The following is a 26,037-nucleotide window of genomic DNA, read 5'->3' on the forward strand; positions in this document are numbered from 1 at the left end:
TCACTCACCCTCACTCACCCTCACTCACCCTCACTCACCCTCACTCACCCTCACTCACCCTCACTCACCCTCACTCACCCTCACTCACCCTCACTCACCCTCACTCACCCTCACTCACCCTCACTCACCCTCACTCACCCTCACTCACCCTCACTCACCCTCACTCACCCTCACTCACCCTCACTCACCCTCACTCACCCTCACTCACCCTCACTCACCCTCACTCACCCTCACTCACCCTCACTCACCCTCACTCACCCTCACTCACCCTCACTCACCCTCACTCACCCTCACTCACCCTCACTCACCCTCACTCACCCTCACTCACCCTCACTCACCCTCACTCACCCTCACTCACCCTCACTCACCCTCACTCACCCTCACTCACCCTCACTCACCCTCACTCACCCTCACTCACCCTCACTCACCCTCACTCACCCTCACTCACCCTCACTCACCCTCACTCACCCTCACTCACCCTCACTCACCCTCACTCACCCTCACTCACCCTCACTCACCCTCACTCACCCTCACTCACCCTCACTCACCCTCACTCACCCTCACTCACCCTCACTCACCCTCACTCACCCTCACTCACCCTCACTCACCCTCACTCACCCTCACTCACCCTCACTCACCCTCACTCACCCTCACTCACCCTCACTCACCCTCACTCACCCTCACTCACCCTCACTCACCCTCACTCACCCTCACTCACCCTCACTCACCCTCACTCACCCTCACTCACCCTCACTCACCCTCATGCTAAAGATTTACAAAAAAACCCATAAACAATTCTAAATGCACTAACTCTAATGCTGCGAGACCTATTGCATTTCTAATGCTTGTTTTCTTATGCAGGCCAGATATTAAAGTAGAACTTTTTTTTTTTAAATCACGGGCTACCATTGTTTATAGTTAAACGAGCATTGTTCATGCCAACCAGGCTTCTGCCCTAGTCCTTGTCCAACTGGTAAAAGGAGACCATTTCCTGCCATGCTCTGCACCACTTGCTAGTCCTACTTATTAGAGCAGTGGTCTCCAATCTTTTCCGCAATTAGAGCTATGTTGAATGAAAGACATCCTGAGCTACCGACATTATTCGTGTTGTAATCCAGGCAAGCTTACGTTAGTGACCACCCTATTTAAGATAGCAGCAATCACCTTACACATTTTAAAAAAAATATTCTTAAATGTACAGTGTAATTTATATACGACAGTTAAACATCAATATAATATTCTCTCGTAGCAGTGATGGCAACTTTGTACACATAATGCATAATGTCAACAATTCACTTGATATTTGATACTTTGTATACATAATTGCAATTAATACTTTCTATTATGAAAGTACAACTGCATCAATATGAATTGCCTCATGATTCATAGTAGTTATTTATTTCATTTCAACGGAAAAAGGACCCATGATTTCTCCTAATTTATCCAAATGGAGAGGCACACAAAGAAAGAGGTTGCTTCGATTGTGGATAGATCTTCATGGAATAGAGTATATGTGCGTTTCGGCAAACCAAGCGCCTTCATCAAGCGAGCCACAATTGAGTATTACCTAAATATAAGTGAAGTATGCACTCGGCCTTTAGCATGAACAATAACCAATTCAATGAGAAAGATGAGCAATAAAAAAATGTATTAAAAATTAGAATCTGGTGAATAAGCCCAAAGAAAGACCAACACAGATAATTGCATAACGATCTTGGTGAAAGATTAGGACTTCTTAAATTAAATAGTTTATTGAAAAAAGAATGAAAAATAAAAGATGTGCTCTCATGGTTGAACGCTGGATATAATTTTTGCGTGCTAACCTTTATAGCGTTTAGCAACTCTATAGTACCTAGAGGTGGCGATAACTGGAAGCACTGTCTGAATTATTTTGCCGGTTCAGTTGTCAAACCAAACTGATGGAAACTAGTGTAAGATAAGAGGTCCCAAATGTACAGACTTATATTTTTTCAGCCAAGTAAAGGTTTCTAATTTGGTAGGCTGGACTGAACACAGGAGAGCTTCTTACTGAATGTAGGACAACTACCAGTAGCTTACCAGCTACTTATTGGAGATACCAGAGTTAAAGGCTGCCAAGTATTCTTTTTCCTTTTATACCTGCTGTCTCTTGAGTTTCCAATTCTTCATCGGAACTCACTCACTTAAATTGTCACTTTAGATTTTTTTCTAAATTTGTAACTATTCGACCTTACCAGTTAAAAAAAAGTTTCTCCACCAATTCATTCACTCCCCCTCTGGATACCTGCTGTGAATTTAGCATGGACGGTCACTTGAACTGTCACTTTGTTCAGCAGTTTGTGCACCTTGATCTGCTTCTTCCACCAACTGCTATGTGTGACCAGCGTGGACCCATGAAGGTACTGCTGCACACTTGACTGCACTATTGGTGATCAGGATAAATTTATGATGACCACTATACCGCTCATCTAAGCCTCCTATGCGGACATGTTTAAGATGAGTCCAATCCTCTGCAAACTGTAGCAAGTTATGTCTGTAGTCTTTTGTGACTGCATCCACCTGGCAAGAGATGGAATTTACCTCATCAGCCTGACCTTTGTAATAATCCATAACAATATAATCAGTTAAAACTAATGCAGTAGAAGATGCATGTACAGGTCCCCTTCTTCAACCATGATTTCATGGGGTGATGACCCTTACTGTGAGTATCTCATATTTCTCATATTAATCAACACAAGGGGAAGTGCATAAGCATTTCAAACCGGTCGGCGTAGAATTTTTGTCAGATTGTTCTTGAGTACTATACGTCCGGTGTATTTTGGTCAAACTGCAGTGAAATCTTTGCTTGATCACAAAAGCTGTCCAAATTATCTGGAGCACTTCATTCTTGAAGTGCGTGCCATGGTTGGTCTCCACAGAAGTCAGGAGGCCAAATCGTGGTTTCCGCTCCCTCCATGGCAATTTTGGCTACTGTATAGCGATTTGCTCTCATAGTGGGAAAAGCCTCGACCTGTTTAGAGAACAGACTACTGCCAAGATATACTTAAAGCTATTTCATAGTGTTTGCAGTTTAGTAAGTAAGCGTTTGATTTGCCAATGTGTTTCAGAACAGGAACTTTTTTTTTTTTATGTTTAGGTGGCAAATTAAACACTGGTCACATCTTTTGCAAGATGTTGCAATCCTTTATTTTCCCTAAACTTTTTGAAAATTGTCTGGTTAGACTATCTCTGTGCATGAGCCTTATTATGCAAATATTTACCCAGCATGTAACAATAAATTAGGTAGCATATACTTATCTGTATTTGCATAAAAATCCTGATTGTGTTTTGATCCAATATCTATAGATTTTTTTTTTCATTTGTCATCACTGGGAGCATCTTCTTGCACATCCCTCAATTCAGTCAAACGTCTGAAATTAACTCCTAAAATAACAGTTTACATTATTTGAACTCTAACATTTGCAAAATTAATAATTTCCCTGAATGATGGTACTCTTCTGCCTGGCACTATACTGCACCCTTTTGCCGGGATACTTGAGTAATGACAATCAATGCCATCCTTATTGCGCAATAAATGTTACAATTACCTCTGCTTTTGGTTTCTGAATTGCATCCAACAAATCCAATATGTACAAACTGTCCTTCACTGGCACACCTGAGGAGGTCATCAACACTTGTGTAGAAGTTAGTGAGGGGGTCCCTCAAGCCCAAAAGAGACAAGGCACCACACGGGACTCCAGGTCAAATATATAAAATTCCTTTTTGGTACACCTGTGCAGAAACATTCCACATACTCCCTCTTTCCATCTCCAATTCGCAGACCCAAAACTAAACCGGATATCCAAACACTTATAAAGATCAATTTAATATAAAAGAATCTGATTCACACAGACCAACATGGATAATACACATTTCATTTTATTTTTATTTTTATGGAAAGGACTTTTCAAAAGACAATCACATTTGTTATTAAATACATTAATTCGTAAACTTATATCAACTGAATATCATGTAAATCAACGCTTTATTAAGACTGTTCAGGTGGATGGCAGTGACCTTTGGAAATTCAATATAGCCCTTCGATTTTGGGTCTCTTAGTTCGTTGTTAGTTGAACTAAGACTGACCCGAAATCGAACGGCTATATTGTATTTCCAAAGATCCCTTTTATCCACCAGAGTTTAAACTGACTGCACATAAATGTGGGAAGTTGTTCAACTCCCTGATTAACCTTGAGCCTGTTGCAGTCGAACAGCAGGTCACTGCCACTTACTAAATTCCAAACATCATGAGTGTTTACTGAAAGCAGGCTGCACCAAACAGCAGGTTTTCTCCAGTATAGAACATTGAATAAGGCAGAACAAGTGGCATAAGTGTTTTAACCCTTATGCACAACGTATTATCCTGTAATTCGAGTGACCGGTCATAGATCACTCTGCAGTCAAGCCGCACCTGACTAAAAACCGGTCTGATAGTTTGTCCTTAGGAAGGAGGTTGCATTATATTAGTCCACCGGAACGCATAGACATCCTGGTTGTCATTAAATTTGTATTGCACGGAACACTGTCTTGATAAAGCATTGATTTACATGATGTTCAGTTGATATGTTTACGAATGAATGTAGTTAATGACAAATGTGATTGTCTTTTGGAAAGTCCTTTCTAGTTTTTAAAAATAACATATGGGATGTGTATTCACGTTTTCAACAATGTTTGTACGTGTGAATCCATTTTTATTTTTTATTAAATTTGTATTTATAAGTTTTTGATATCTGGTTCAGTTTTGTTTGCAAATTGAAGTGGGAAAGACTGAGTATATGTGGAATGTTTCTGCATAGGTGTACCAAAAGGGAATTGTATTTGACCATGAATACTTTGTGACCAGAGATGACAATAGTCGTGCACAACACCAAAACCTTACTGGCATCTGGATAGTCTCATTCAAATTCCCAGACATGCTCTTAAGTAATTCCTCTACTTAGTCTGAAGTTACATTTGGTAAGGAGGATGCCTCCATGTTTCTGAAACAGAACATACTGCATACGCAGCTCTCAATCCTCCATATGGATCCCTCAAATGGGAACCATCAACTAGCTGTGTCAAATAGGAGTTCTCTACTGAGGCTGCCTTAATATTTGGGCTTTGCATTGAGGTGACTGGTTATGCACAAAGCTGTCATACTCCAACTCATTATCAACAATATTTTCCCTGCCTTCCAATTTCTCTGAAATTGGAGGCAGTGTTGCTTGGTTCAGAACATTGAGCAGAGAACATTTCAGTTTGATGAAAAATATCACCTGACCATACTATCAACCTGCTTTTTGTGATGTGTTTTCGTTCTTGTTAAAAGTATTTCAACAGAGTATGGGACATAGAGAAAAGTGAAGGAGGATTTATTTTCTGAATCCCTCCTCAACCTCTTTAACCTGTACTGCCTAGTTCTGGGGATTAAGGAATCTGGTTTTGCCTTAATTTTACTGGTTCTGCCGCTTTAATCCAACAAATTTCCTTCCCTGATCTATTCTGTGACCAGAAGTCTTCAATCTGGAGTGAAGTCTTTTGTTGAAACTGGGTACATCTCAATGCTAGAGCCCTCTGCTCAAATTTTTAAAAGTGAATACTCCTCTGGTCTCTACTGCAACACTGCCACACCATCCAGTATACAAGAAAACAAACCAAGCATCTTGCCAAGATCCCCGCCCCCCCAAGCAAGTTCACTGGGTTTGAATTACATGGAATAAAGTGATTGTTTGCTCTGCATTGGTCCTATTGTTACTGGCACTACTGAAACTTGATTAACATTTTGTTTGTTGCTGATCCCTACACTTGGACTTCTCTTCTCGAGAGAGGTATGTTTGGAACGTCACAGAACAAGCTGCAGAACAGGTAGTCCCTGTATCAATCAAACTAAATTGGAGAGCCTTTGACTTCTTAATCCACATATGGGCCACTTTGTTATACCTCCAGGAATGCTCCAATTAACATCTTCCCCTCTCAGGCCCAGCCATTGCAAACTGTTTCTTACCATCTCATCAGTAATCGCAATTGTATGGCATTGTTTCTTGTGTTTGGATGTGTTAGAGCTGAGGGTACTGGCATTCGAAGCCTTTTCTGACTTTGCTTGTTATGCATTTTTGACATTACATTATTTCTCTGAACCAACTGATTGTGGTTTATTGCCCTGTATTCTTTACACATTCCAAGCCAGCTAAAGTCTTGAGAATAATCTGTAAATCTTACACTGAAATGACCTGCAAGGCAGTCCATGCAGCACGACAACCAGAACTTAGCATACACCCTTCCTCCTACTCTCCCATACTCCTCTGCAGATTCAACAGAAGGCCAACAATGTGGCAGCCACATCAGCACAACTTGGCATGAACATCCACAGCGGTGAAACCAAGATGCTGAAGGGTAACTCGACCAGCACAACTGCAGTCACTCTTGCAGGTGATGCACTGTAAGAGGTTAAGGCCTCCTACCTCAGCATATCCTAGACCTTTAGGGCGACACAAATGTCAAGGCCAGGATCTGCAAAGCAAGGGCTGCTTTTATTCAGTTAAAGATCTGGAGTGCTCGTGACTTATTGCTTCAAGCCACGATCAGGCTTTTTAACACCAATGTAAAATCGGTTCTTCTGCGTGGAGCTAAAACTGACCATCACCTGCCATGGGAAAAATCCTCCCAAACAGCTGGCCAATCTGACTTTCCAACACAACGCTCATGAAGAAATCATGACGCAGGGGCTGGATAGTCTATTCAAATTTTCATTGGCCTGAAGCCGCTCTATTTTATTTTAAGGATCCCAACACCGATCTCCTCAGAAGGTGGCTCTATCACCAATGTCTCTGCAATGTGCTCTGTCTTATTTGTACTAGGCATTGCCATTGTGACAAACTTCAAACTTGGCAGCAGTGCAAGCTCTTACTGGAATTTTACATTGTCTCCACCCCTCCACCAACCCAAACTGTAGTCTGGGTCAGTTCTGTTTGTGTACAGAAATCAGAAACCCTCTAGAAATTTTCAACATTATTTTATTCTTAATCTTTCATCTTTCTACTTTCGAGTGGCCTATTTTGACATGTTGGTTTTTTCTGTAACCATAGCTGGAAATGTTACTTTCCATTTTGTCTAATATCCATGCCTTGTCTTCCTAATCTAATCTGGTGCCTACCCAGCCCCTTAAAAATTTCTTAATAGATCTGCCTTTCTCTTACCATGCAGGTCATTTGAGTGCATAGAACTGTGTAGTTTTAGGTGTTGGACTCTTATCGCACATGGTCTGTCTCAAAGTCTAATGTTCGAGGCATATGGGCTGCAGACCACACACTATAGCATCAGATCACCATCTGGTGGTGGGCCCGAATAATTACACTTTGTTGTTGTCTTGGAAGAGTCTTGGTCTGTTGGGTGACTCCTCCCTTAGATCGTAGTGCGCATGGGCATCGACTCTATCCTCAGATTGCTTTTTCCACCATCGGGCTTTGATGTGTTCATCGTTCGGTCCCGTTACCGATCTCTTTTCGAACCCATAAATCAATCTACAACATCGACATTGTCTTCAACACTGATTACCCGTGTCGAAGAAAGGATACACTTCTCGATTCCAGCGTTCGTCAGGCCCAACTGCGCCATTGGGCCTTTGGCTCATGGAAAGAACACCCTTCAGGAAGTGCCCTCAGTGTGGACACAAATGTCCCCACACGGACCTTCATGAGGTTTGCAACCTGTGCTTGTCTCTGGAGCACCAGAGTCGAGACTGCGAGGCCTGCGCTACATTCCGGTCCAAGAAAACCATCAGGGACAGTCTAGCTCGAAGAGCTATGGGGAAGTCATTGTCGTTTACACCAGACCTCATCATCGAGGCGCTGATAGAGGTAGACTCCGAACAGCAAGAAGACTTCGCTTCCGGAGACTAGGATCGATCCGAAGATGACCATCTTCTTCCAGCTGGTGAACAGGTCGTGAGGAAGAGCGTCGACCCTGTTCACCCCACCATATCAGGACCGGCTTCGGTTCCACCTTCGGGTCTAGGTGCACAGACCTACCTTCCGACACCCCGCCTTCAGGCTCTGCAGCGAAGAGTACTAAAAAGCCTCCAGTCGACTCTGGCTCGAGTCAGTCTGTCGGTCCCGAAAAGCAGAAGGTACTAAAGCCAAAGTCCACACCGGCACCGAAACATCCTTCCACACTGAACCGGCAAGCCGAAATAAAGTTCGGCGCCGAAAGAGGTTACCGAATCAAACTAGTCCGGTTCCTAAAAAAGCGGACCCGAAAACCGTTCCGATATCGAATGTTTTGGCTCCAAAGGCAGACTAATCTAGACACATGAGCACAGGCTTTGGATCCAAAAAACACAGATCCACAGAAAAGACCAGAAAAGCCTTCGGAACCAAAACCAAGAACCGTTCCAAAGACAATAGACACTGCAAAGTCTAAAACTTTCGGGCCCAAAACAGATACATCGGCGCCGAAAAAGATTTGCCAATAGAGCTTTTCAAGCCTGATGCAAGACAAAACTCTTAAATTCATCCAAAGACTGGACATGTATACCCGGTGCCTGAAAAAGAGGAAAATGGACTATCCTAAACCACCGTCAGTTCCTCTTAAAAAGAATGTTCCCGCCAGTTCCTCTTAAAAAGAATGTTCAAACTTCCCCTATAAGAATTCCTTCACCAGAAGTAGAAATGCCAGTAGATAGCTCTCCTGTACATTCTCCAGCCAGTACACATAGCTTTATACCACAACATGAAGACTATGGGGATACCTACTCACAAGAGGTAGAGCGGGAACATCACATTGATAATAATAATCCAGATGATATGGCTGGACAATCAGGTGACCCATGGGAAGACTAGAATGCACCAGATCTACCACAAGACTAGGCATACCCGTCAAGCCATCTCCCCCTGATACCATTGGGTTCACACAGCGCATTCATAGAGCAGCCACTTTCCATGGAGTAGACTTGCATACAGATCCAATAGAAGAAGACTTTCTAATGGGACACTTATCTTCACATAAAACCACTAACACTTTGCCCAATACTCAACAGAGTGGTAAGACACGCACCAGAAATATTTAAAGACCCAGTCAGAGCCAGGGTAATTAACCCTACGCTAGAAAAAAAGTACAAACCTGCTCCAACTGACCCAGCATATGTTAAAGGTCAGTTGCCGCTAGACTCCATGGTAGTGTCAAATGTGAGAGAGCTAACTCTCAGACAACAGGGGATGCTCCACCCCAATGAGTCTTTGGATCCTTCAGGTAAACGCACCATCTCACAAGCGGCCAATATATGGAGGATTGCTAACACTCAAGCTCTGTTAGCGAGATATGACCAAGCTCATTATGATGAGTTATATTCTGGCAAGTGTTGCCAGAGTGACTAAGACTAGGGCTTCTGACCTAATACAGGAAGGCAAGATTATAACCAATACCGCCATAAGATGTGCACTAGACACTGCATCTAAAACAGTAAATACAGGCGTACTTTTGCGCAGACATGCATGGTTACGCATCTCTGGGTTCAAACCAGAAGTACAAGCCAGTATATTAAACCAACCATTTGACCAACAGCATCTTTTCAGCCCAGCAGTGGACAGTGCACTAGAAAATATGAAAATAGATACAGATACGGCAAAATCAATGGGAGCCTTACAAATGCAAACCCATAGACCTTCCTTTCGTTGCTCCTCATAGGGGCGCCTCTAAAGGGTTCTAAACTGATAACACCTCCTCTTCTTACAAAGCGCCCAACCAAACCTCACCCAGTAAGGGATATTATAGAGGAGGGTATAGAGGAAACAATAAGGGCAGAGGTAGAGGCAACAACAATCATAACTCCTCTACCCCAATAAGTGACTTCCCTCCCATCCTTCAGACCATTCCACTCCTGTCGGGGGCAGATTACAGCCGTTCCTACCCATCTGGAACTCCATCACAGACAGGTGGGTGAGACCAATAATTCAGTCTGGTTATTGCCTGGAGCTCACTTCCACTCCTCCAATACCACCCAGACAGCATCCCATGTCACAGGAACACCTACTACTATTCAAACAAGAGGTGGAATCTCTACTGCAAAAGAATGCAATAGAACCAGTCCCAAAACTGCATCAAAACACAGGGGTTTACACTTTATGTTCTCATACCCATAAAGGACTGGTCCCTCAGACCTATTCTAGATCGAAGACCCCTAAACCTGTACATGCAATCGGACCACTTTCATATGGTCACACTATAACAGGGTTCTACCGTTGCTAAAGAAAGGCGACTTCCTTGCCACACTAGACCTCAAGGACGCCTACTTTCACATTCCCATTCATCAATCTCTCAAAGTACTTATGGTTTGTACTAGAAGGCCAACACTACCAATTCAAAGTACTCCCTTTCGGAGTAACTACAGCACCTCGAGTGTTCACTAAGTGTCTAGCAGTAGTAGCTGCACACTTACGAAGGGACAACATTCATGTCTACACATATCTGGACGACTGGTTAATAAGATCAAAATCATACAACCAATGTGTGCAACACACATCAGACAATCTGTCTGCTGCACAAATTAAGGTTTACAGTAAATCAAGTCACACCTCCAACCGTCCCTCTCTCAACAGTATTTAGGTGCCACAATAGATACTTCCAAGGCAATAGCATACCCCAACCCAACAAGAAGTCAAAATTTGCACTTTCTCATCAAAAGATTCCAGCCACAACTCCCTACAGGCTCGAGTGTTCATGCAACAAATAGGAATTATGGCATCTTGCATTTTCATAGTACCATATGCAAGACTACAAATGCCCCCCATAAAAGAATGCTTAGCAAATCCATGGAATCTGGCTCAGCAACCAATAACCGATCCGGTGGTGGTTGACAACCGGACATATCGTTCTCTGCAATGGTGGAACACCAAAAACCTTTCCAAGGGCCGGCCGTTTGTAGTTAGTATCATTTGTGGAACAGGTTCTATACTCATCTCTCACAGAATGGGGAGCGCATTTACAAAGACACAGTACAAGGTACATGGACACTGCAACAAAAACTGCTCCACATAAATCATCTAGAGTTACTAGCAAATTTTCTAGCTCTAAAATAGTTTCAACATTACCTGTCCAACAAAGCTGTACTAGTCCGGACGGACAATGACCGCAATGTACTACATTCAAAAGCAAGAAGGGACACACTCCCTACAGCTCTCCCGGCTAGCGCAGAGCATATGGAGGTGGGCTATTCCTCAAAACATTTTCCTGCTAGCAGACCTCTACCAGGAGTTCACAATCAAGTGGCAGATCTGTTAAGTTGTCAGACAACAGATACACGAATGAACTTCATCCTCAAGTTCTTCAGCCATTTTTTCAAATGTGGGGGTCAACCAAAGATGCATCTGTTTGCTACGCATCACCACTCCAAATGCCCAAGCTTCGCCGCCAGATACCCACACCCATTATCCAAAGGCAATGCGGTATGGATGAACTGGTCAAACAAATTTGCATACGCCTTTCCACCTCTCCCACTAATTCTCTTAGCACCAACGTGGGCAATACAACCGTGGTACACATCACAAATTAAAACTCTCCCCACATCTACTAACACAGAACCATGGAGAGATAATGCATCCAGACCCAATGCAGCTCAATCTAGCAATCTGGCTCCTGAGGTCTTAGAATTCGAATATTTAAATTTACCCCCTGATTGCATGAATGTCATTAAAGAAGCAAGGCGTCCTACCACTAGTGCATGCTATGCACCAAAGTAGAAAAGGTTTGTGTATTGCACAAATGTCAACCAATTAGATGTTCCATACAAAACATCATATGCTATCTGTTACATCTGCAAAGATTTAAATTAGCGTACTCTTCAATCGGGTTACATCTCGCTGCTTTAGCAGAAAATCTCCAAAACAGACATTTGTCAAGGTTTAGAGTACCATTTGTCATTGTTTAGAGTACCTGCAATCAAAGCATTTATGGAAGGACTCAAAAGAATAATTCCTCCCAGAATCCCACCCTTTCCAGTATGGAATTTAAATATTATTCTCACCAGACTTATGGGTCCACCTTTTGAACCATTACCTAAGTGTGAATTACAGTTTCTTACATGGAAAGTTGCTTTTCTAGTGGCAGTTGCCTCACTAAGAAGAGTAAGTGAGATTTAAGCATTAACAATTCAAGAACCATTCATACAACTTTATCACAATAAACTGGTTGTTAAAACAAATCCAAAGTTTCTGCCAAAGGTCATTTCACCGTTCCACCTCAACCAATCGATTGAGTTGCCAGTATTTTTTTCCCCCAACCGCAAACAGTTGCAGAAAGAGCTCTACATACATTAGATGTAAAAAGAACACTTCTCGAATTGATTGTGTCCTTTTCACCCCCACATAAGGGCAATCCTATTTCTAAATCCGGCATTGCATGATGGATTTAAGTGTATTCAGATTTGTTACCAGAAAGCAAAACACTATCCATTCCTCCTAGAGCTCATTCTACCCATAAGTTAGGAGCATCTATGGCATTCCTAGGATATATACCATTTGATGACCTCTGTAAAGTGGCTACATGGTCTACTCCGCACACATTTACAAAACACTACTGTATAGATGTGCAGGCAAAACAACAAGCAAGTGTGGGCCAGGCTGTACTCAAGACATTATTTCAAACTACTGCAACAGATGCGGGTGGTCGCCGCTAAAGGAGAAATGCTGTGCAATCTATGCTATAGTGTGTGGTCTGCAGCCCATATGCCTTGAACGGAAAATGCTACTTACCAGTATGCATCTGTTCTTGGCATGTAAGGCTGCAGAACCACACATGCCCACCCAGCTACCTGTATCTGTTCCAGTATTATCTTATTTAGATACCCATCTGTATTCATACAAACTCCATCATTTGCCCAGTAGCAAACTGAGTATGGAGTCGATGCCCATGTGCACCACGATCTAAGGGAGGAGTCACCCAACAGACCAACTCTTCCAAGAAAACGTGGAATCATCCGGGCCCACCACCAGATGGTGGTCTAATGCTATAGTGTGTGTGGTTCTGCAGCCCTACATGCCAAGAACAGATGCATACTGGTAGTTAGAATTTTCCTTCTCAAAATTAAAGGTATCCTTATTAAAAAATTTTATAGAGCGCGTAGTCACCCGGAGGTATCCCAGCGCTAAGATCCCTACGTCTGCGGGTCTGGAGGCAAAAAGAAGGGGGTGGGGGTGGGGGGAGGGAAAGCAGGAATAGAGGGGGAGAGTTCAGTTTAAGGGAACAGGTGAGTTTTCAGCCGTTTCTTAAAACGTAAGTAGTTAGGTTCTGTTCTCAGGTCTCGAGGGAGAGCGTTCCAAAGGCGTGCGGTGTGGACCGAGAAGCGTCTTCCACCCGAGCGAGCTTTCTTGAATCTGGGGAGGATGATAAAAGCCTCCTTGTCCGATCGGAGCGATCTTGAGGCTTTGTACGGTTTGATAAATTTTCTAAGAATGGGGGGGCCTTGGTTCTGTAGTAGTTTGTGCGCCAGGCACAGGGCTTTAAATATCACTCGTTCCCTCACTGGGAGCCAGTGAAGGAGCTTCAATGCTGGTTTAGCTGAGGCTCTGGCAGGAGTGTTAGTGAGGTTCCGTGCCGCGACATTTTGGATTCTCTGTAATTTGTTCAGAGTTGCCTCGGGTTCACCCAAGTAGATTGAGTTGCTATAATCAAGCCTGGAAAGTATTAGGCCTTGGATTAATAGCCTTTGTGAGGTAGGAGGAAGTAAGGGCAAGATCTTTCTCATAGATTTCAGAAGCCCGAAGCAAGTTCCAGCTACTTTTTTGGCCTGCGTGGTGAACGACAGGTCAGTTTCAATCCATACACCCAGGCTTTTAACTTCCTATTTTGGGTCTGGAGGGGGGCCTAGACAGGGTGGCCAGATATTCTGGGGGAAGGTGAGCCCTTTCTGACCAAGGAGGAGAATGTCCGTCTTTGAACCATTCAGTTTTAAGGCTGAACTGTTCATCCACCCTTGTATCTGCGACAGGCATTTGAATAAGTCCGCAGGTTGTTGGCTAGGGTGGGATACGGAGACAACAAGTTGTGTTTCATCCGCATAGCTGACGATGCTCACTCCGAATGGGGTGACAACCTCCTCCAATGGGGACATGTAGATGTTAAACAATGTGGGGCTCAGGGAGGAGCCCTGAGGCACCCCACATTGGAGGGGTGTTTCGGAGGAGCAGGTGTTATTCTCCCAGATCTGGAAGGAATGTTGGGCCAGAAAGGAAGAAAGCCAGGATAGAGCGGAGCCTTCCACACCGACCCTCTTGAGCCTTTTAATCAGGAGTTGGTGGTTGACGGTGTCGAAGGCTGCGCGAAGGTCGAGGAGGATCACTGCCACTGATCCTCCTTCGTCTAAGTGTTCTGGCCACTTCCACCGCTGCCAGGAGGGCGGTGTCAGTGCCCTGCCCTGGGCGGAAACCTGTCTGAGTTTTTTAACCGGTTATTGGGTTCAAGAAACTGGGATAGTTTCTTATTTACCAGTTTCTCAGCAATCTTGCTGGTCCCAGGGAGAAGGGAGATTGGTCTGTAGTTGGCCAATTCCGCAGGGTCCAAGGAGGGTTTCTTAAGTAGCGCTTTAACAGCCGCTTTCTCCAACGGAGTCGTCCCCCGCCTAGCTGGAGAGGCGTTGATCAGATGGGTGAGGGGAGGAATGATTATGGGAGCCACTTCCTTGAGGATCCGTAGCGGGGCGGGGTCCCTAGGCGAGCCGCTTTTGATGGTTTTTAGCGTATTTCTGACTTTTACGGTGGTTAATTGTCCCCAGGAGGATAGGCGTGGGGAGGTAGGAGTGTCGGGGGTGTCATTTTCCTCGGTCAGGTTTGTAGGGGGGATTGAGTCGAGGATTTTTTGAATCTTTTCTTGGAAAAAGCTGGCTAGCTGCTGGCATTTTTTCTGATCTGCTTTGGGGTCTGGAGGGTTTCTAGGGCCGGGGTCTGGGACCTTAAGAAGTTCTTTCAGGATGGTAAAAGATTCTTTGCTAGAGCAAGCTGACTTTTCTATTCTTTCCTGAAAGAATAGACTTTTTGTCTTGCCAATGGAAGTTTTGTAGGTTAGTAGGGAGGAGCGATAGACATCCTTATTTGTTTCGGATTTCTCCTTCCTCCAGGAACGCTCAGTTCTTACATTCTTGACGTAGAGATTTCAGCTCTGGGGTATACCACGGAGCAGGAGGCATTCGTTTAGTATGTTTGAGGGTGGCAGTTTTGGGGAGGAGTGTGTCCAAAGAGGCTGTGATCCAGGAGCTGAACTGTTTATCGGCCGTGACGTGGTCGGTGGAGAGCGTAGGAATGGAATTTGAGTGGTGGCCCATTCGGATTGAACGAGTTTGTGCCATCGTCTGTCAGTGACCTTGATTTTCACAGATTGGGGGGGGGGGACGGTGGGAGAATCCCAAAAGATGGGGATTAGAAAATGGCCAGTCCATGGCAAAGGAGGGTAGGTGGTAATATTGGCGATATTGGTGAGAACGGGGTCTAGAAGATGTCCCTTGTGGGTGGGTTCGTTATTAACCAGCCGGATGTTGAATGACATTAGGTCCAGGAGAAGGTCGGAAGCGGTCCTGTCAGTGGGGTCTGTAGTGAAGGTTAAGATCGCCTACGAGGAGAAAGTTGGAAGCGGAGGAGGCTAGTTGAGATACCGTTTCGGTGACAGCATTCAGGAATTTCCCAGGGTTACCCGGAGGGCGATAAATTAGTATTCCCGAAAGGGAGTGCGCCGGGGAGGTTTAAAAGGAAAAATGGCAACTTTCGGAGTCTTCAATGTTGGCGTCGTTTGTCCTACAGATAATATGTTCTCTGTGGATTATGGCCAGACCGCCTCCTCTCCCTCTGGGTCTGTGCAGAGTTTGAATGAGGTAGCCTGGGGGGAGGGCAATGACAATGTCTGAGTCAGAGCTGTCGGTGAGCCAGGTTTCCGTGAGAAAAAGTGCATCTATACCTTGGTCTTGTATCATCAGATTGATTTCATGTGCGTGTTTAGGGAGGGAGCTTCAGTTTAGGACACCAAGTTGTAGTCCCGGTTTGGATGGGGCTTGAGTAACTGGGTTGCAGCGCATGCATTCGGAGAAGGGATAACCTTCGTCGTGGATGTAGCAGCATCCTTGGTTTTTTCCCGGTCAGAGCCAAGATCATGTCTGCTGTGTACTGCAGCCGATTGGGAGGTGAATCCGGCAGAGTCCCTGGGCCTGGGTCCGGACGGGCCCAGACTGGCTTGCCTTAGGCGCGCCCGCTGCGCGTACGGGGGATGCACATGTTTAAGAAGGCGAAGGGGGCGTGGCCTCGAGCGAGTGGGCGTGGCCACAGGACCGGCTCACTCGCTGCTGGCGGCGATAATCAGGGCGTTTCCCGCTGCAGCGTTAGCTCTGCTGCGTGTGGACAGGAGAAGTGATCGTAAGCCCACAAAGGATTAATCAGGTGAGAAAGGGAAGTGGCGGTGACACAGTATAACACAACAAAGTTTTTAAAATCAACAGTTTCAAGTTATAAAAAGCGCTCCCGGCTGTGCCTCAGGAGTAGTGAAAGTATAATTTCTAATCATGTGCTGTATATTTGTTGTATTTGAGAATCCAAACACATATAATACCCAACCACTTCCATCTTTTCAAATGCTGGCATTCCTTAATCTTCTGACCCGCTTTAGGCTTATCCTCATAGTTTTAAGTTTGTTAATACTCCACCCATGTTTACACTTGTAAAAGCTCAAAACACTAAACTTTAGCAAGCAACAGCCAATCACAGCGCAACTGTGTCAAAGGTCATCCTATCACAGCTATACTGACAACCAATCTGAGCACAGCTAGTTGTGATACACCAATCCCAGCCCTGCTCTCTGGCTGAGCTCATTGCGTCATCTTAGTGAACTGGAAAAACTACAGAACTACAATAGATCATTTGACAAACTCCTTGTCTGGTTTACCCTAGAAAGGAAAATAAATCAATATTTCACAAGTTAGAATGCTGACAACAGTAGAAACTAGATTTTGAGTAAATGAAGAAAACTGTACCAGAAAACAAGAATCTCAAACAACCTAAAGTTGTAGCTAGGCAAGCGTCTCACCAGCAGAATTCTACCTCACAAGTTAATGTACTTCCCCTGTGCACTCTGGGCAAGGACAGTAACCTGAACTAACCTATAGATAACCATTGTAAAACAATTTCTAATATTTAAGACCAACAATTAAAAGTTAAATCACGCAATCCTATTTATCCCCTCTTGTGGGACCTGCAGTAAATAGTTATACACTGTTCCTAGTCTTCAGTAAAAAATAAATTATGGCCACTTTTTATTATGCAGATCGTATGCCTATTTTCCCTATTCTGCTTTTGCATATTGAAGGTATCCATTAAAAGTGCTAATGTGTTTGTAATACTTCAGTGTGTTAAAGTGCGTGTTATAGCCTCCCGAGGACATCCCCTCTTCCCAAACCGCTAAAACATTGTGTTTGGTTGCTTGCCCTTTAATTGTGCAGACCAGTCAAGACCTCATGCCCATTTGGTTCGGACAGCCTGGCACAGCCCTCTACCATATATTTCCTAAATGCGGCCAACTCAGACTGAGGTTCTAGATAACCGTGCTAATGCTGCTTCTATGCATATCTGTACCCCTTTTGACAAGTGTGGTCTTTAACAACTTGCGATGTGATTTTAACCGGACTTGGCAACAAGTGACCAGGTGGAGCAGGGACTCCTCTCCATGCTTAAGTCTACACTTGGCTATGTGTCCACAAATATTTCCACCTGCAATTTCTCTTTTTTGTAGGCAAGGGCACCAGCCTGGCCCATTAAATATCTTTTAGGCTCTTCCTTCCCAGGACTTAATTCAAATATGGCTGTGTTCTGTTAGCATTATATGATGTGATTAAGCCTGGCTGTCCTCCTTGGCTAGATAGATTTGTCTGGTTCCCAAAAAGATTGGTAGTTTTTTTAGTTATAGAATTCTTAATGGCAGCATAGCTCGTCCCTTCCATAAACCAATTTTCTTTTGCCAGGCCAAGGGCTGCTACTGCTTTTTGCATGTAGCTATTACACGGATTAGCCGTTCCTTTGTATACTGGTTTAAGCACATCCTTTAGGCATCCTGCTTGTGCTTTCAATCATAGCATTTGTAAAGCGCACTACATACCCTTGAGGGTCTCAGGGCGCAGGGGGTGGGGGGTTGGGGGGGGACGCATGCTGCTACTGTTGAAGGAGCCAGGTCTTGAGGAGTCTCCTGAAGGTTAGGAGGTCTTCGGTCTGCAGTATGCGGATGGGGAGGGTGTTTCATGTCTTGGCGGTGAGGTTGGACAATGATCTGCCGCCGGTGGTCACTCTTCGGATATGGGGGACAGTGGTGAGGGCGCTGTCTGCAGAGCTGTTGTGACTGGGTGTACAAAATGTAAATGTAAATTGATACTTGTATAGCCCACTACTCACCCGCAAGGGTCTCAAGGCGCTCGTACGAATACTGCTGTGGAACCCATCCTGGCTTTCCCTGTGAGGCGTCCACTCCTGGGCACCCTCAAGGTGGCCAGGCATCCTTAGCGTTGTGGGGGCCGTTGTGGAGATTAAGCAAGCGATTGCCCAGAGTTGCAGAGTGGGACTCTAGAGGCTGAATTGGCTGTTTAGGTACACTGGTCCAGTGTCGTGGAGTGCCTTGTATGCCTGGGCGAGGAGCTTGAAGGTTATCCTCTTGTTGATGGGGAGCCAGTGCAGGATTTGGTAATATTTCACCTGTGTTCCTAAACATTCTGAAGACCTAACACCAGCCGGATTAGACTGTAATGAGTATATTTCTCTAACTTGAAGAGAAGTTTTTACACCCGACACTGGGATGTTTCCAGCAACCAGTCCATTTGACAACGGAATATTTGTTGTGCATAGACTGCTATCACCAGTATTTTGCATTGTATGACCCTCCTGATTGGCACCGTCGTAGGACTACAGTTTCCTGTGAAGTTAGCATAAGGCCTAGATTGCTGATTGAACTTTGGACTCTATTCTTTGTTGGTGTGAAGTTGCCCTCCCAGTGTCACTCAGCCATGTCTTAAGATAGTTATACATTCTTGTGGTGGTAATTGTCTGGGTGCACAGTCTCCTCCTAAGTATAGTTTTTTATTCAGTGTCCGAAGACCATCACTTTGGTCTTATTTGAATTGGCAACCAATTCATGGCTTTCATTATAGATGTTAAGAGCATCCATCTCCCTTTATAGTCCAGTTTTGGTATGGTCCAAAATTACCAAGTAGTCTGCATACTGTAATAAGTGAACTCTGTGCCAGTATCTGGACTGCCGAATTTGCGTTTTGGAGCGTCTTGCCCAAATATGCCATGTATAAGCTAAAGTGTTAGTGAAGGACAGGCCTGTTTTAGGCCTCCTTCAGTATAGTGTTTCCTAGAGATCATTGCCTTCCAATTTAATTCTTACTCACTTTTTGCTGTATGAAAGAATACCTGGTTCATCGGTTACGACTCAATGCATAATTAAACACTGATAATCAAAATCATTTTCACACTATTTGTACATTTAGCCCTTTTCAGAAACGCTCCAACAGTACTCTTCTTTCTGCTTCATTGACTTGTATTGTAGTGAAAGAGTAAGATGGCATTGTCCTAGAGGACAAGCTCAAAATGGCAGTGTAAGTCAACGCAGTGTGCACCTCATGCTTACACATTACACGCATGCTGTGAAATCTTCAAATGGTTAACTCCGAACACTAGATGGACCATCCCAGAAGCACTCCTCAACAGCAGGCTGGAATATGGTAACTCACTCTGTAGGAGTTGTTGGTATATTCCTGCATAAACTCCAGACCAACCAGGTTAGTGTTGCAGGACTTAACAGATCGCCCCACACTTCTGGAAGCTTTACTGGCTCCCAAGTCACAAGCGTAGCCCATTCAAACTTCGCACATACAAAGCCTTACACGACATGACCATATAACCTGAACAGCCGCATACTTTCACCAACCCACCAGACACATACTCTACCTCACTTACTTGCACAGATGCCCCACATTCCTAAGAGTAAAACTGGAGGTTGTTCATTCTCCTCCATCGACCCCCACCCCTTCAAGACCTCCCACCTCCCTCAATACACCAGAGCCTACTCCTCACTTGAGTTCCGCAAAAAGCTGAAGATGTAGCTGTTCGTATAAGCTCCCTGGGGACCACACAGCTCCCAAAGTGCCTGGATACCCTCTTGGGTGGCTGGTGCGCTATACAAATCAATATCACATAACCTCTGTCATTCAGAATTCAGTCGCATGCTGCTCACTCACCAAGAAGGGGGTTTGCTCTTGAAGGTTCCAATGCTTCTTTCCAATGTCTGAACACCGGGCGGTTCCGAAAGTGAAAAACATTACGTTTTGGCTAAAGCTGATAGTTGTGTGTACACTATTGCAGTTCTGAAATGTCTCTATGGAGTGGGTATTATTATTTTTTTTTTTTTAGATCTTAGAACACAGTAAGATGCCAAAATTAGTACTATATTTTTCGATGTGGTTCCGGAGTTTTATCACTTTAGTCCCTAAATCTAATCACATAGTCTTCAGTTGAGTAGAGCTGTGAACACTTTGTGAATCTGCATGTCAGTGGGGAAGGGTATAGATTTTGATTGGGGTAATGTTAGTATGTATGTATGATCGCCTAGCATCCTGTAAAAACATCCACCCCCTCCAAAAATTTGACAATAAGATGCTGTCATTGAAGTGTGTTAATGCTGTAAAGAAATTAGCCATAGAATAATAATCATATATTTGTAGGTCTGCTGTGTGATGATGCAAATGAACTTTATTTATTCCCTTTTTTATTAGGATATTAATGCTTATAACGGAGAACTGGAGCCGAAAGAAACTCTGCCCTTTCCAATTATTGCTGACCCCAAGAGAGATCTAGCAGTTCAACTGGGCATGCTGGACCCTGATGAGAAGGACAATGCAGGCATGCCGGTCACTGCTCGCTGCGTGAGTAATCTCAATTGCTTACTTAGATCATGCAAATATGCAGATGAAGTAACTATGTGCACAATTTGGGAGTGATGCATATGCTCCTGCTTAGGAGTTTGAAGACAGCTGCACAAGACTCTTTTTGTTTTTTGGTGTTTATTGTTTTTGTCCTCATTCACCTCAAAGGTAGATGAAGCGAGGAGTCCATTGTTTCTTCCCTTATTTTCAAGGAGGGGGATATGCTGACCATTAAAGGGCTATAATAGACACCCGCCCCTCTGCAACTTTCTCTTACAGTGTAAACACCGGAACTGCTTATAGTTTTGACTGTACACCGGCAAATAAACTCTTGACTGCTATAGGGCCTGGTCATAATCATTGGACATTAATTCAGATCATATGTATGTATATGTATGTGTATATATATGTGTATGTTACTTATAGCGACCCTCCAGTGGTTTCAACCATAGTTGTACTAAATTCCAGAAGGCTTTCTTTTTTTACTTTTTTCCGGATAGGTCCATCCTGGACATGTATATTAGACTCCAACCATTCTGCATGTTGGGGTGGTGTATTGCTCACCCAATTTCGGCATATTTCTCTCCTGGCTAAAAGCATTGCATATAACATGTCTCTAGTACTACTCTTGTACTCATCAACACCAAAAATAACCAGGAAGAAGCTTACCTTGATATGTCGACGCAATATACCGGATATTGTAATTAAAGCCACATGTCTGGCTGTGGCGTGCGACCCACTCACCGGCTTCCTTTTTTGGATCCATTTCACAGGGAAGCAAGTAAATGAAAGAACCGGTGACGTCTTGTTTTTAATTTGCCAGTGTTTCAGTGGACCATACAAACCTTGTTATGTGCGCTCAATAAATGCAATAATATATATATATATATATATATATATATATATATATATATATATATATATATATATATATATATATAACGTTATGACAGGTAATAGTAGTCGCTTAAGTAATTTGCAAAGTAAAATGTAAACACACGTTCACCTCTAGTAGCAGCGTGCAGATTGGTGGAAGTGTAAAATTGTGCCTACAAAAGAGAAGCCCCAGAGGCCTCACGTGGCGGGGATGCCCACTCGTCATTATCGACGTTCTGCCATTTTCAATTAGGGTATGGGCTGAGAAAGGGAATGTTTGGATACGTTCTTTCCGGGTAAACTGCGGCACGCGCTACTGCATGTGAGTCTTCAAGCAAACAGCAGATGTGCTGCATAAATATTACTCCAATGGGGACGCCTGAATCACCCCTCAGGGTGCTTTTACACAAGCGTGCGTGTTCATTCATTCACGCATGCATATATAGGTTAGTAGCAGTAAGGAGACAAAACCGTGGAGATTACTTTGGAAGAGTTATCTTTTTGAGGAATTGTAGTATTATTTAGCCTGTTTTATAGGCATCAAGGTGAATATCTAGTCGCGGGGAATTACCCTTCAGTAATTTTCACCAGAAATAACAAGATACCACACCGTGCATTTAATTCCTGGTTTGGAATTACTGTGCCATTCTGGTTGAATGAGATCGGAAAGCAGGATAGCCACTTCTATCTTTGTGTTCACACCCAATGTCTGTTCTCACGGCCTCTTTTTCTGGTGCTGATATTAGGCAAATTTACATTGGGAAATATCTAGAGTGCACAAAGGTTGCAGAATTTATAAAGTCAATTCTGGCACAACAGCGCCGTTCATAATTAGACACCAACTCGTAGTGAGGGCCAGTGTATGTTGTATTTTGAAATACATCTGGAACAAACCATGCATGGGATCTGGTTATTTCAATACAATGAGGACTCCTCCCAAGTCATCTTATCGATGCTGTATAGCAATGACTTCTTGCAAGCAATCTACAGACTACTAACTTGTTGTTCCTTGTTTCCTGTTGGCTTAGTTACCAGTTGATCTAGGAAATTTCCCATTCCTATTTTTTTTTTTGCTTTGCTCCCAGGTTTTCAGTTGCAGATATTTGAATTTGGATAGAGTTCCAGCCATTATCTCATTTAAGTTGTACCAAGATAATAATTTGCCGTCTTGTGTCAAGTCACCCCAGATTTTAATATCAGCGACTTTAATTGGTGTTGCCATTTTATCCTTGAGACATCCTGGGGTACCTGGTGACTCCCAGATTGGGGCATAGTACGAATGATCTACTTTCAGAAGACTTCTGATTTGATACCAAACTCTTGCCATTGACTGTAGGACCTTCAATTTAACTGTTTTTATAAACTTTGTATCCCCAAATTTAAAAAAGAGAACCGTCTGAGTTTTTCTGGCACTCTCAACATAGCTGTATACATTCGACCTATCATGGATGAGTCCGGTGTTTTTGTAAGCATTCTAGAATTCTTTCATTGGAAAGCCCAAGCATAATAGCTGTCAGGCAGGGTTAAACCTCCCTTCTCCCCTGCAGTTTTTTCCAGGAGATTCTGCATTCTACATACATACATTACATACATTTACATTCTCCTTCACCCCTGGTCTCCAACTCTGCGTTGATTTGATTCCCGACCCTTTGTGTTTAGCTGTCATGGCAACTAATTGGATGAATTAAGCCACTTTTTCCTAGGTAAGGAATTCATAATTTTACCCTTCACCTCATTTTGAGCATACTTTGAAAGAATACTAAAAGTTCCCAAAGGAACAGAGCGGCTATATTAGGCGCAGGGCACAAGTCGTAAAAAAAGTGTGGGGACATTGTCGTCACGACAGGAAGTGACGTCACCAAAGGTGGCTTGCACCATCAGACTCATTGCCTCCCCCTCGCTCACCCGTAGCAAATAGAGCCACACATTCACTCTTTGGCCTCTCTGGGGTGAGATCTCGCCCCAGAGAGGGCAAAGAGTAAATGTGTGGCTCCTTTTGGCTCCAGTTATCGAGCTCCCGGTAAAATAAGAAGGGGGGGGACGCCGTCCACGCGCGTGGTACCCCGACTCAAGCCCTGATTAGGAGATTGGGCTGCCTCCCCTTGAAGTTCAGCTCTGCCCTGCGTTGGCCCATAGTTAATTGTTGTCTCCCAGGCTGCATGCGTGTAATCACTTACAGGCCTGGGCCTTGAAACCTGTGTCTGCTGGAAAGGTTACATTTAACCTGGTCGTAAAACCCACTCAAATAGTCCTATTGTGAAATTAGCACATTCTTCAGTTTTTTAAACGTAATCCCTGTCATCCTCAAGTGTGGCATGCTTGGACTTGAGTCAGGAGACCTCTCTTAAAAAAATAACCCTGGTGTCGCACAGAGCAGCTGGCTATGGCTGGTCACAGGCGTCGTGCCACGGCCCCCTGCCGCCAGCACTACATGTGCTTGTAGGGCAGAAACCTGGCTGGGCTTACATCGTCTTTCTCTTGTGCAGACCACTGCCCTGGGAAGCAATCCTGTGCCTAGGGACGCAAGGTCTGAAAACTCACTGCCATTGTGGACTAACATGTGGGTCCAGCTGGTGGCCTTTCCACAGCGCTGGGACGAACCCCGCCACCCCTCCCAGTACTAAATTCAGGCACAGCCTCCGGCTCCATATGGCAGCCCTCTGTTTGTTCCCGCACCTCAGCAACCGTCTGCCCACACGCCACTGCAGCCCTGAAATCTCCACAAACGCTGGTGTGCACAATTTTGTAATTTTGTAGTTACTATAATTTGACACCCATCCAGGCTACACAAAATTCAGCATATTTAGTCATTCAGTGTGATGTACCACGCCAATAGTTTAAACTTAACAGTGAATGAGTTTACACAAGGGATTCTGGGAGATGGGTGCATGAGTTAAGGGACCTTACTAATGAAGCAGTGGCGTAATGCAAAATAATGCCCCCAGCACAGTCTGATGTGGGGCCCGAAGTTTGCCATATCTCGCAGAAACACATTGACATTGATTTGATCAGAACATTCTGACCATTTGGGGCCACCTGCTATGAATCCTGTTGAAATTTCGAATTATTTGAAGCCAATACTTGGAAGTCACATAATAAACATGTACGTATATTGCATTCGATATGTGTGCCCACCATAGTGCTCCATATTTGTGACCTGTAGCCAAAACTCTGATATTCCAGCACATGACCAAGCACGGTGAATAAAATCTGTTTTCACCATTACAGCGTTGACATATGGAGTCTGCTCTGAGTCCAAACCTATAGAGTCGTGCAGGGGTATGATACGCATATTAAATCTGAAATATTTGCATCAAACGTAAGTTGCCATTTGGAGTCAATAGACTTGTTAGTGTTCCAGCTATGGCCCATATTTGTTCTGTCAAAGGAATGTCCAAGCATGCATTCAATTTGTCCAGTGCTTTGTGCGCTGTAGCCGCTATATCCGCCTGTAAGTGACTGTATAATCTGGACACCAAGTGACTAGGAGTAACATTTGCAATGTCAACTGTTGCGGTTCTTCTGGATAAGATGGATATAATTTCTTTACTGCTCCTTGAAGCCTCTGATAAGTGAATTTAAACCGGAGCGTCTGAATACTAACAAATGATAGGTTTTCTAGTGATTTAAATATCCCCTCACTGTACAAATCTCCCATAGTATCTATACCCACTTGTCTGAGCAACCTCATTCCAATCTCTTCTTGGGTCACTGATAACTGCGGGTGAGTGTAGCAACATTGCCGGTGCATATAGTGGTAGTTTATTTGCCTTTCTAGCCATCCTATTCCAAGCATCATTTGTTGTATCAATAGTATTTATATCTGTTATGTAGTGGTGGTCTGCGATGTGTTATAATTGCATTTAGCGGTATCAGTAACGCGTCCCCTTATTCAATGGCTACATGTGAGATAAGGTATTTTGTGGTACCAGAAATGGGCATACTGCACTTGGGCGCATAAATAATATAATAAAAAGTCGGGTACTTTAAACCCGCCACATGAGTAGGGTAATGTCAGTGTATGCAGGTCAATTCGGGCCTGCTTACCTGCCCATATCAGCCGTAGTGTCATAGTGGAGATACTGCAGAATATTATCATATGTGGTTTAATGGGGATATTATTAAAGAGGTAAAGGAGTTTTGGTAAAATCACCATCTTTACAATGGCCATACAGTCAGCTAGCGAGCGGTAACTGGATCCATCTATTTTCTCCTCTAGTGTACTTATC

General features: G+C 43.9%; 1 protein-coding gene across 1 annotated transcript in view; it reads left to right on the top strand.

The window, feature by feature from the left end:
- Positions 1 to 26,037, top strand: part of PRDX6 (peroxiredoxin 6) — a 143,707-nt gene that overhangs the window by 57,641 nt on the left and 60,029 nt on the right. The window contains exon 3 of the mRNA XM_086956355.1: positions 20,783 to 20,932. Within this exon, the coding sequence (XP_086812481.1) occupies positions 20,783 to 20,932 (150 nt within the window). The remainder of the gene's footprint in view (positions 1 to 20,782; positions 20,933 to 26,037) is intronic.

The sequence above is a fragment of the Lissotriton vulgaris genome, chromosome 1_1 (assembly GCF_964263255.1).
Source record: "Lissotriton vulgaris chromosome 1_1, aLisVul1.2, whole genome shotgun sequence".
NCBI classification, from domain to species: Eukaryota; Metazoa; Chordata; class Amphibia; order Caudata; family Salamandridae; genus Lissotriton; species Lissotriton vulgaris.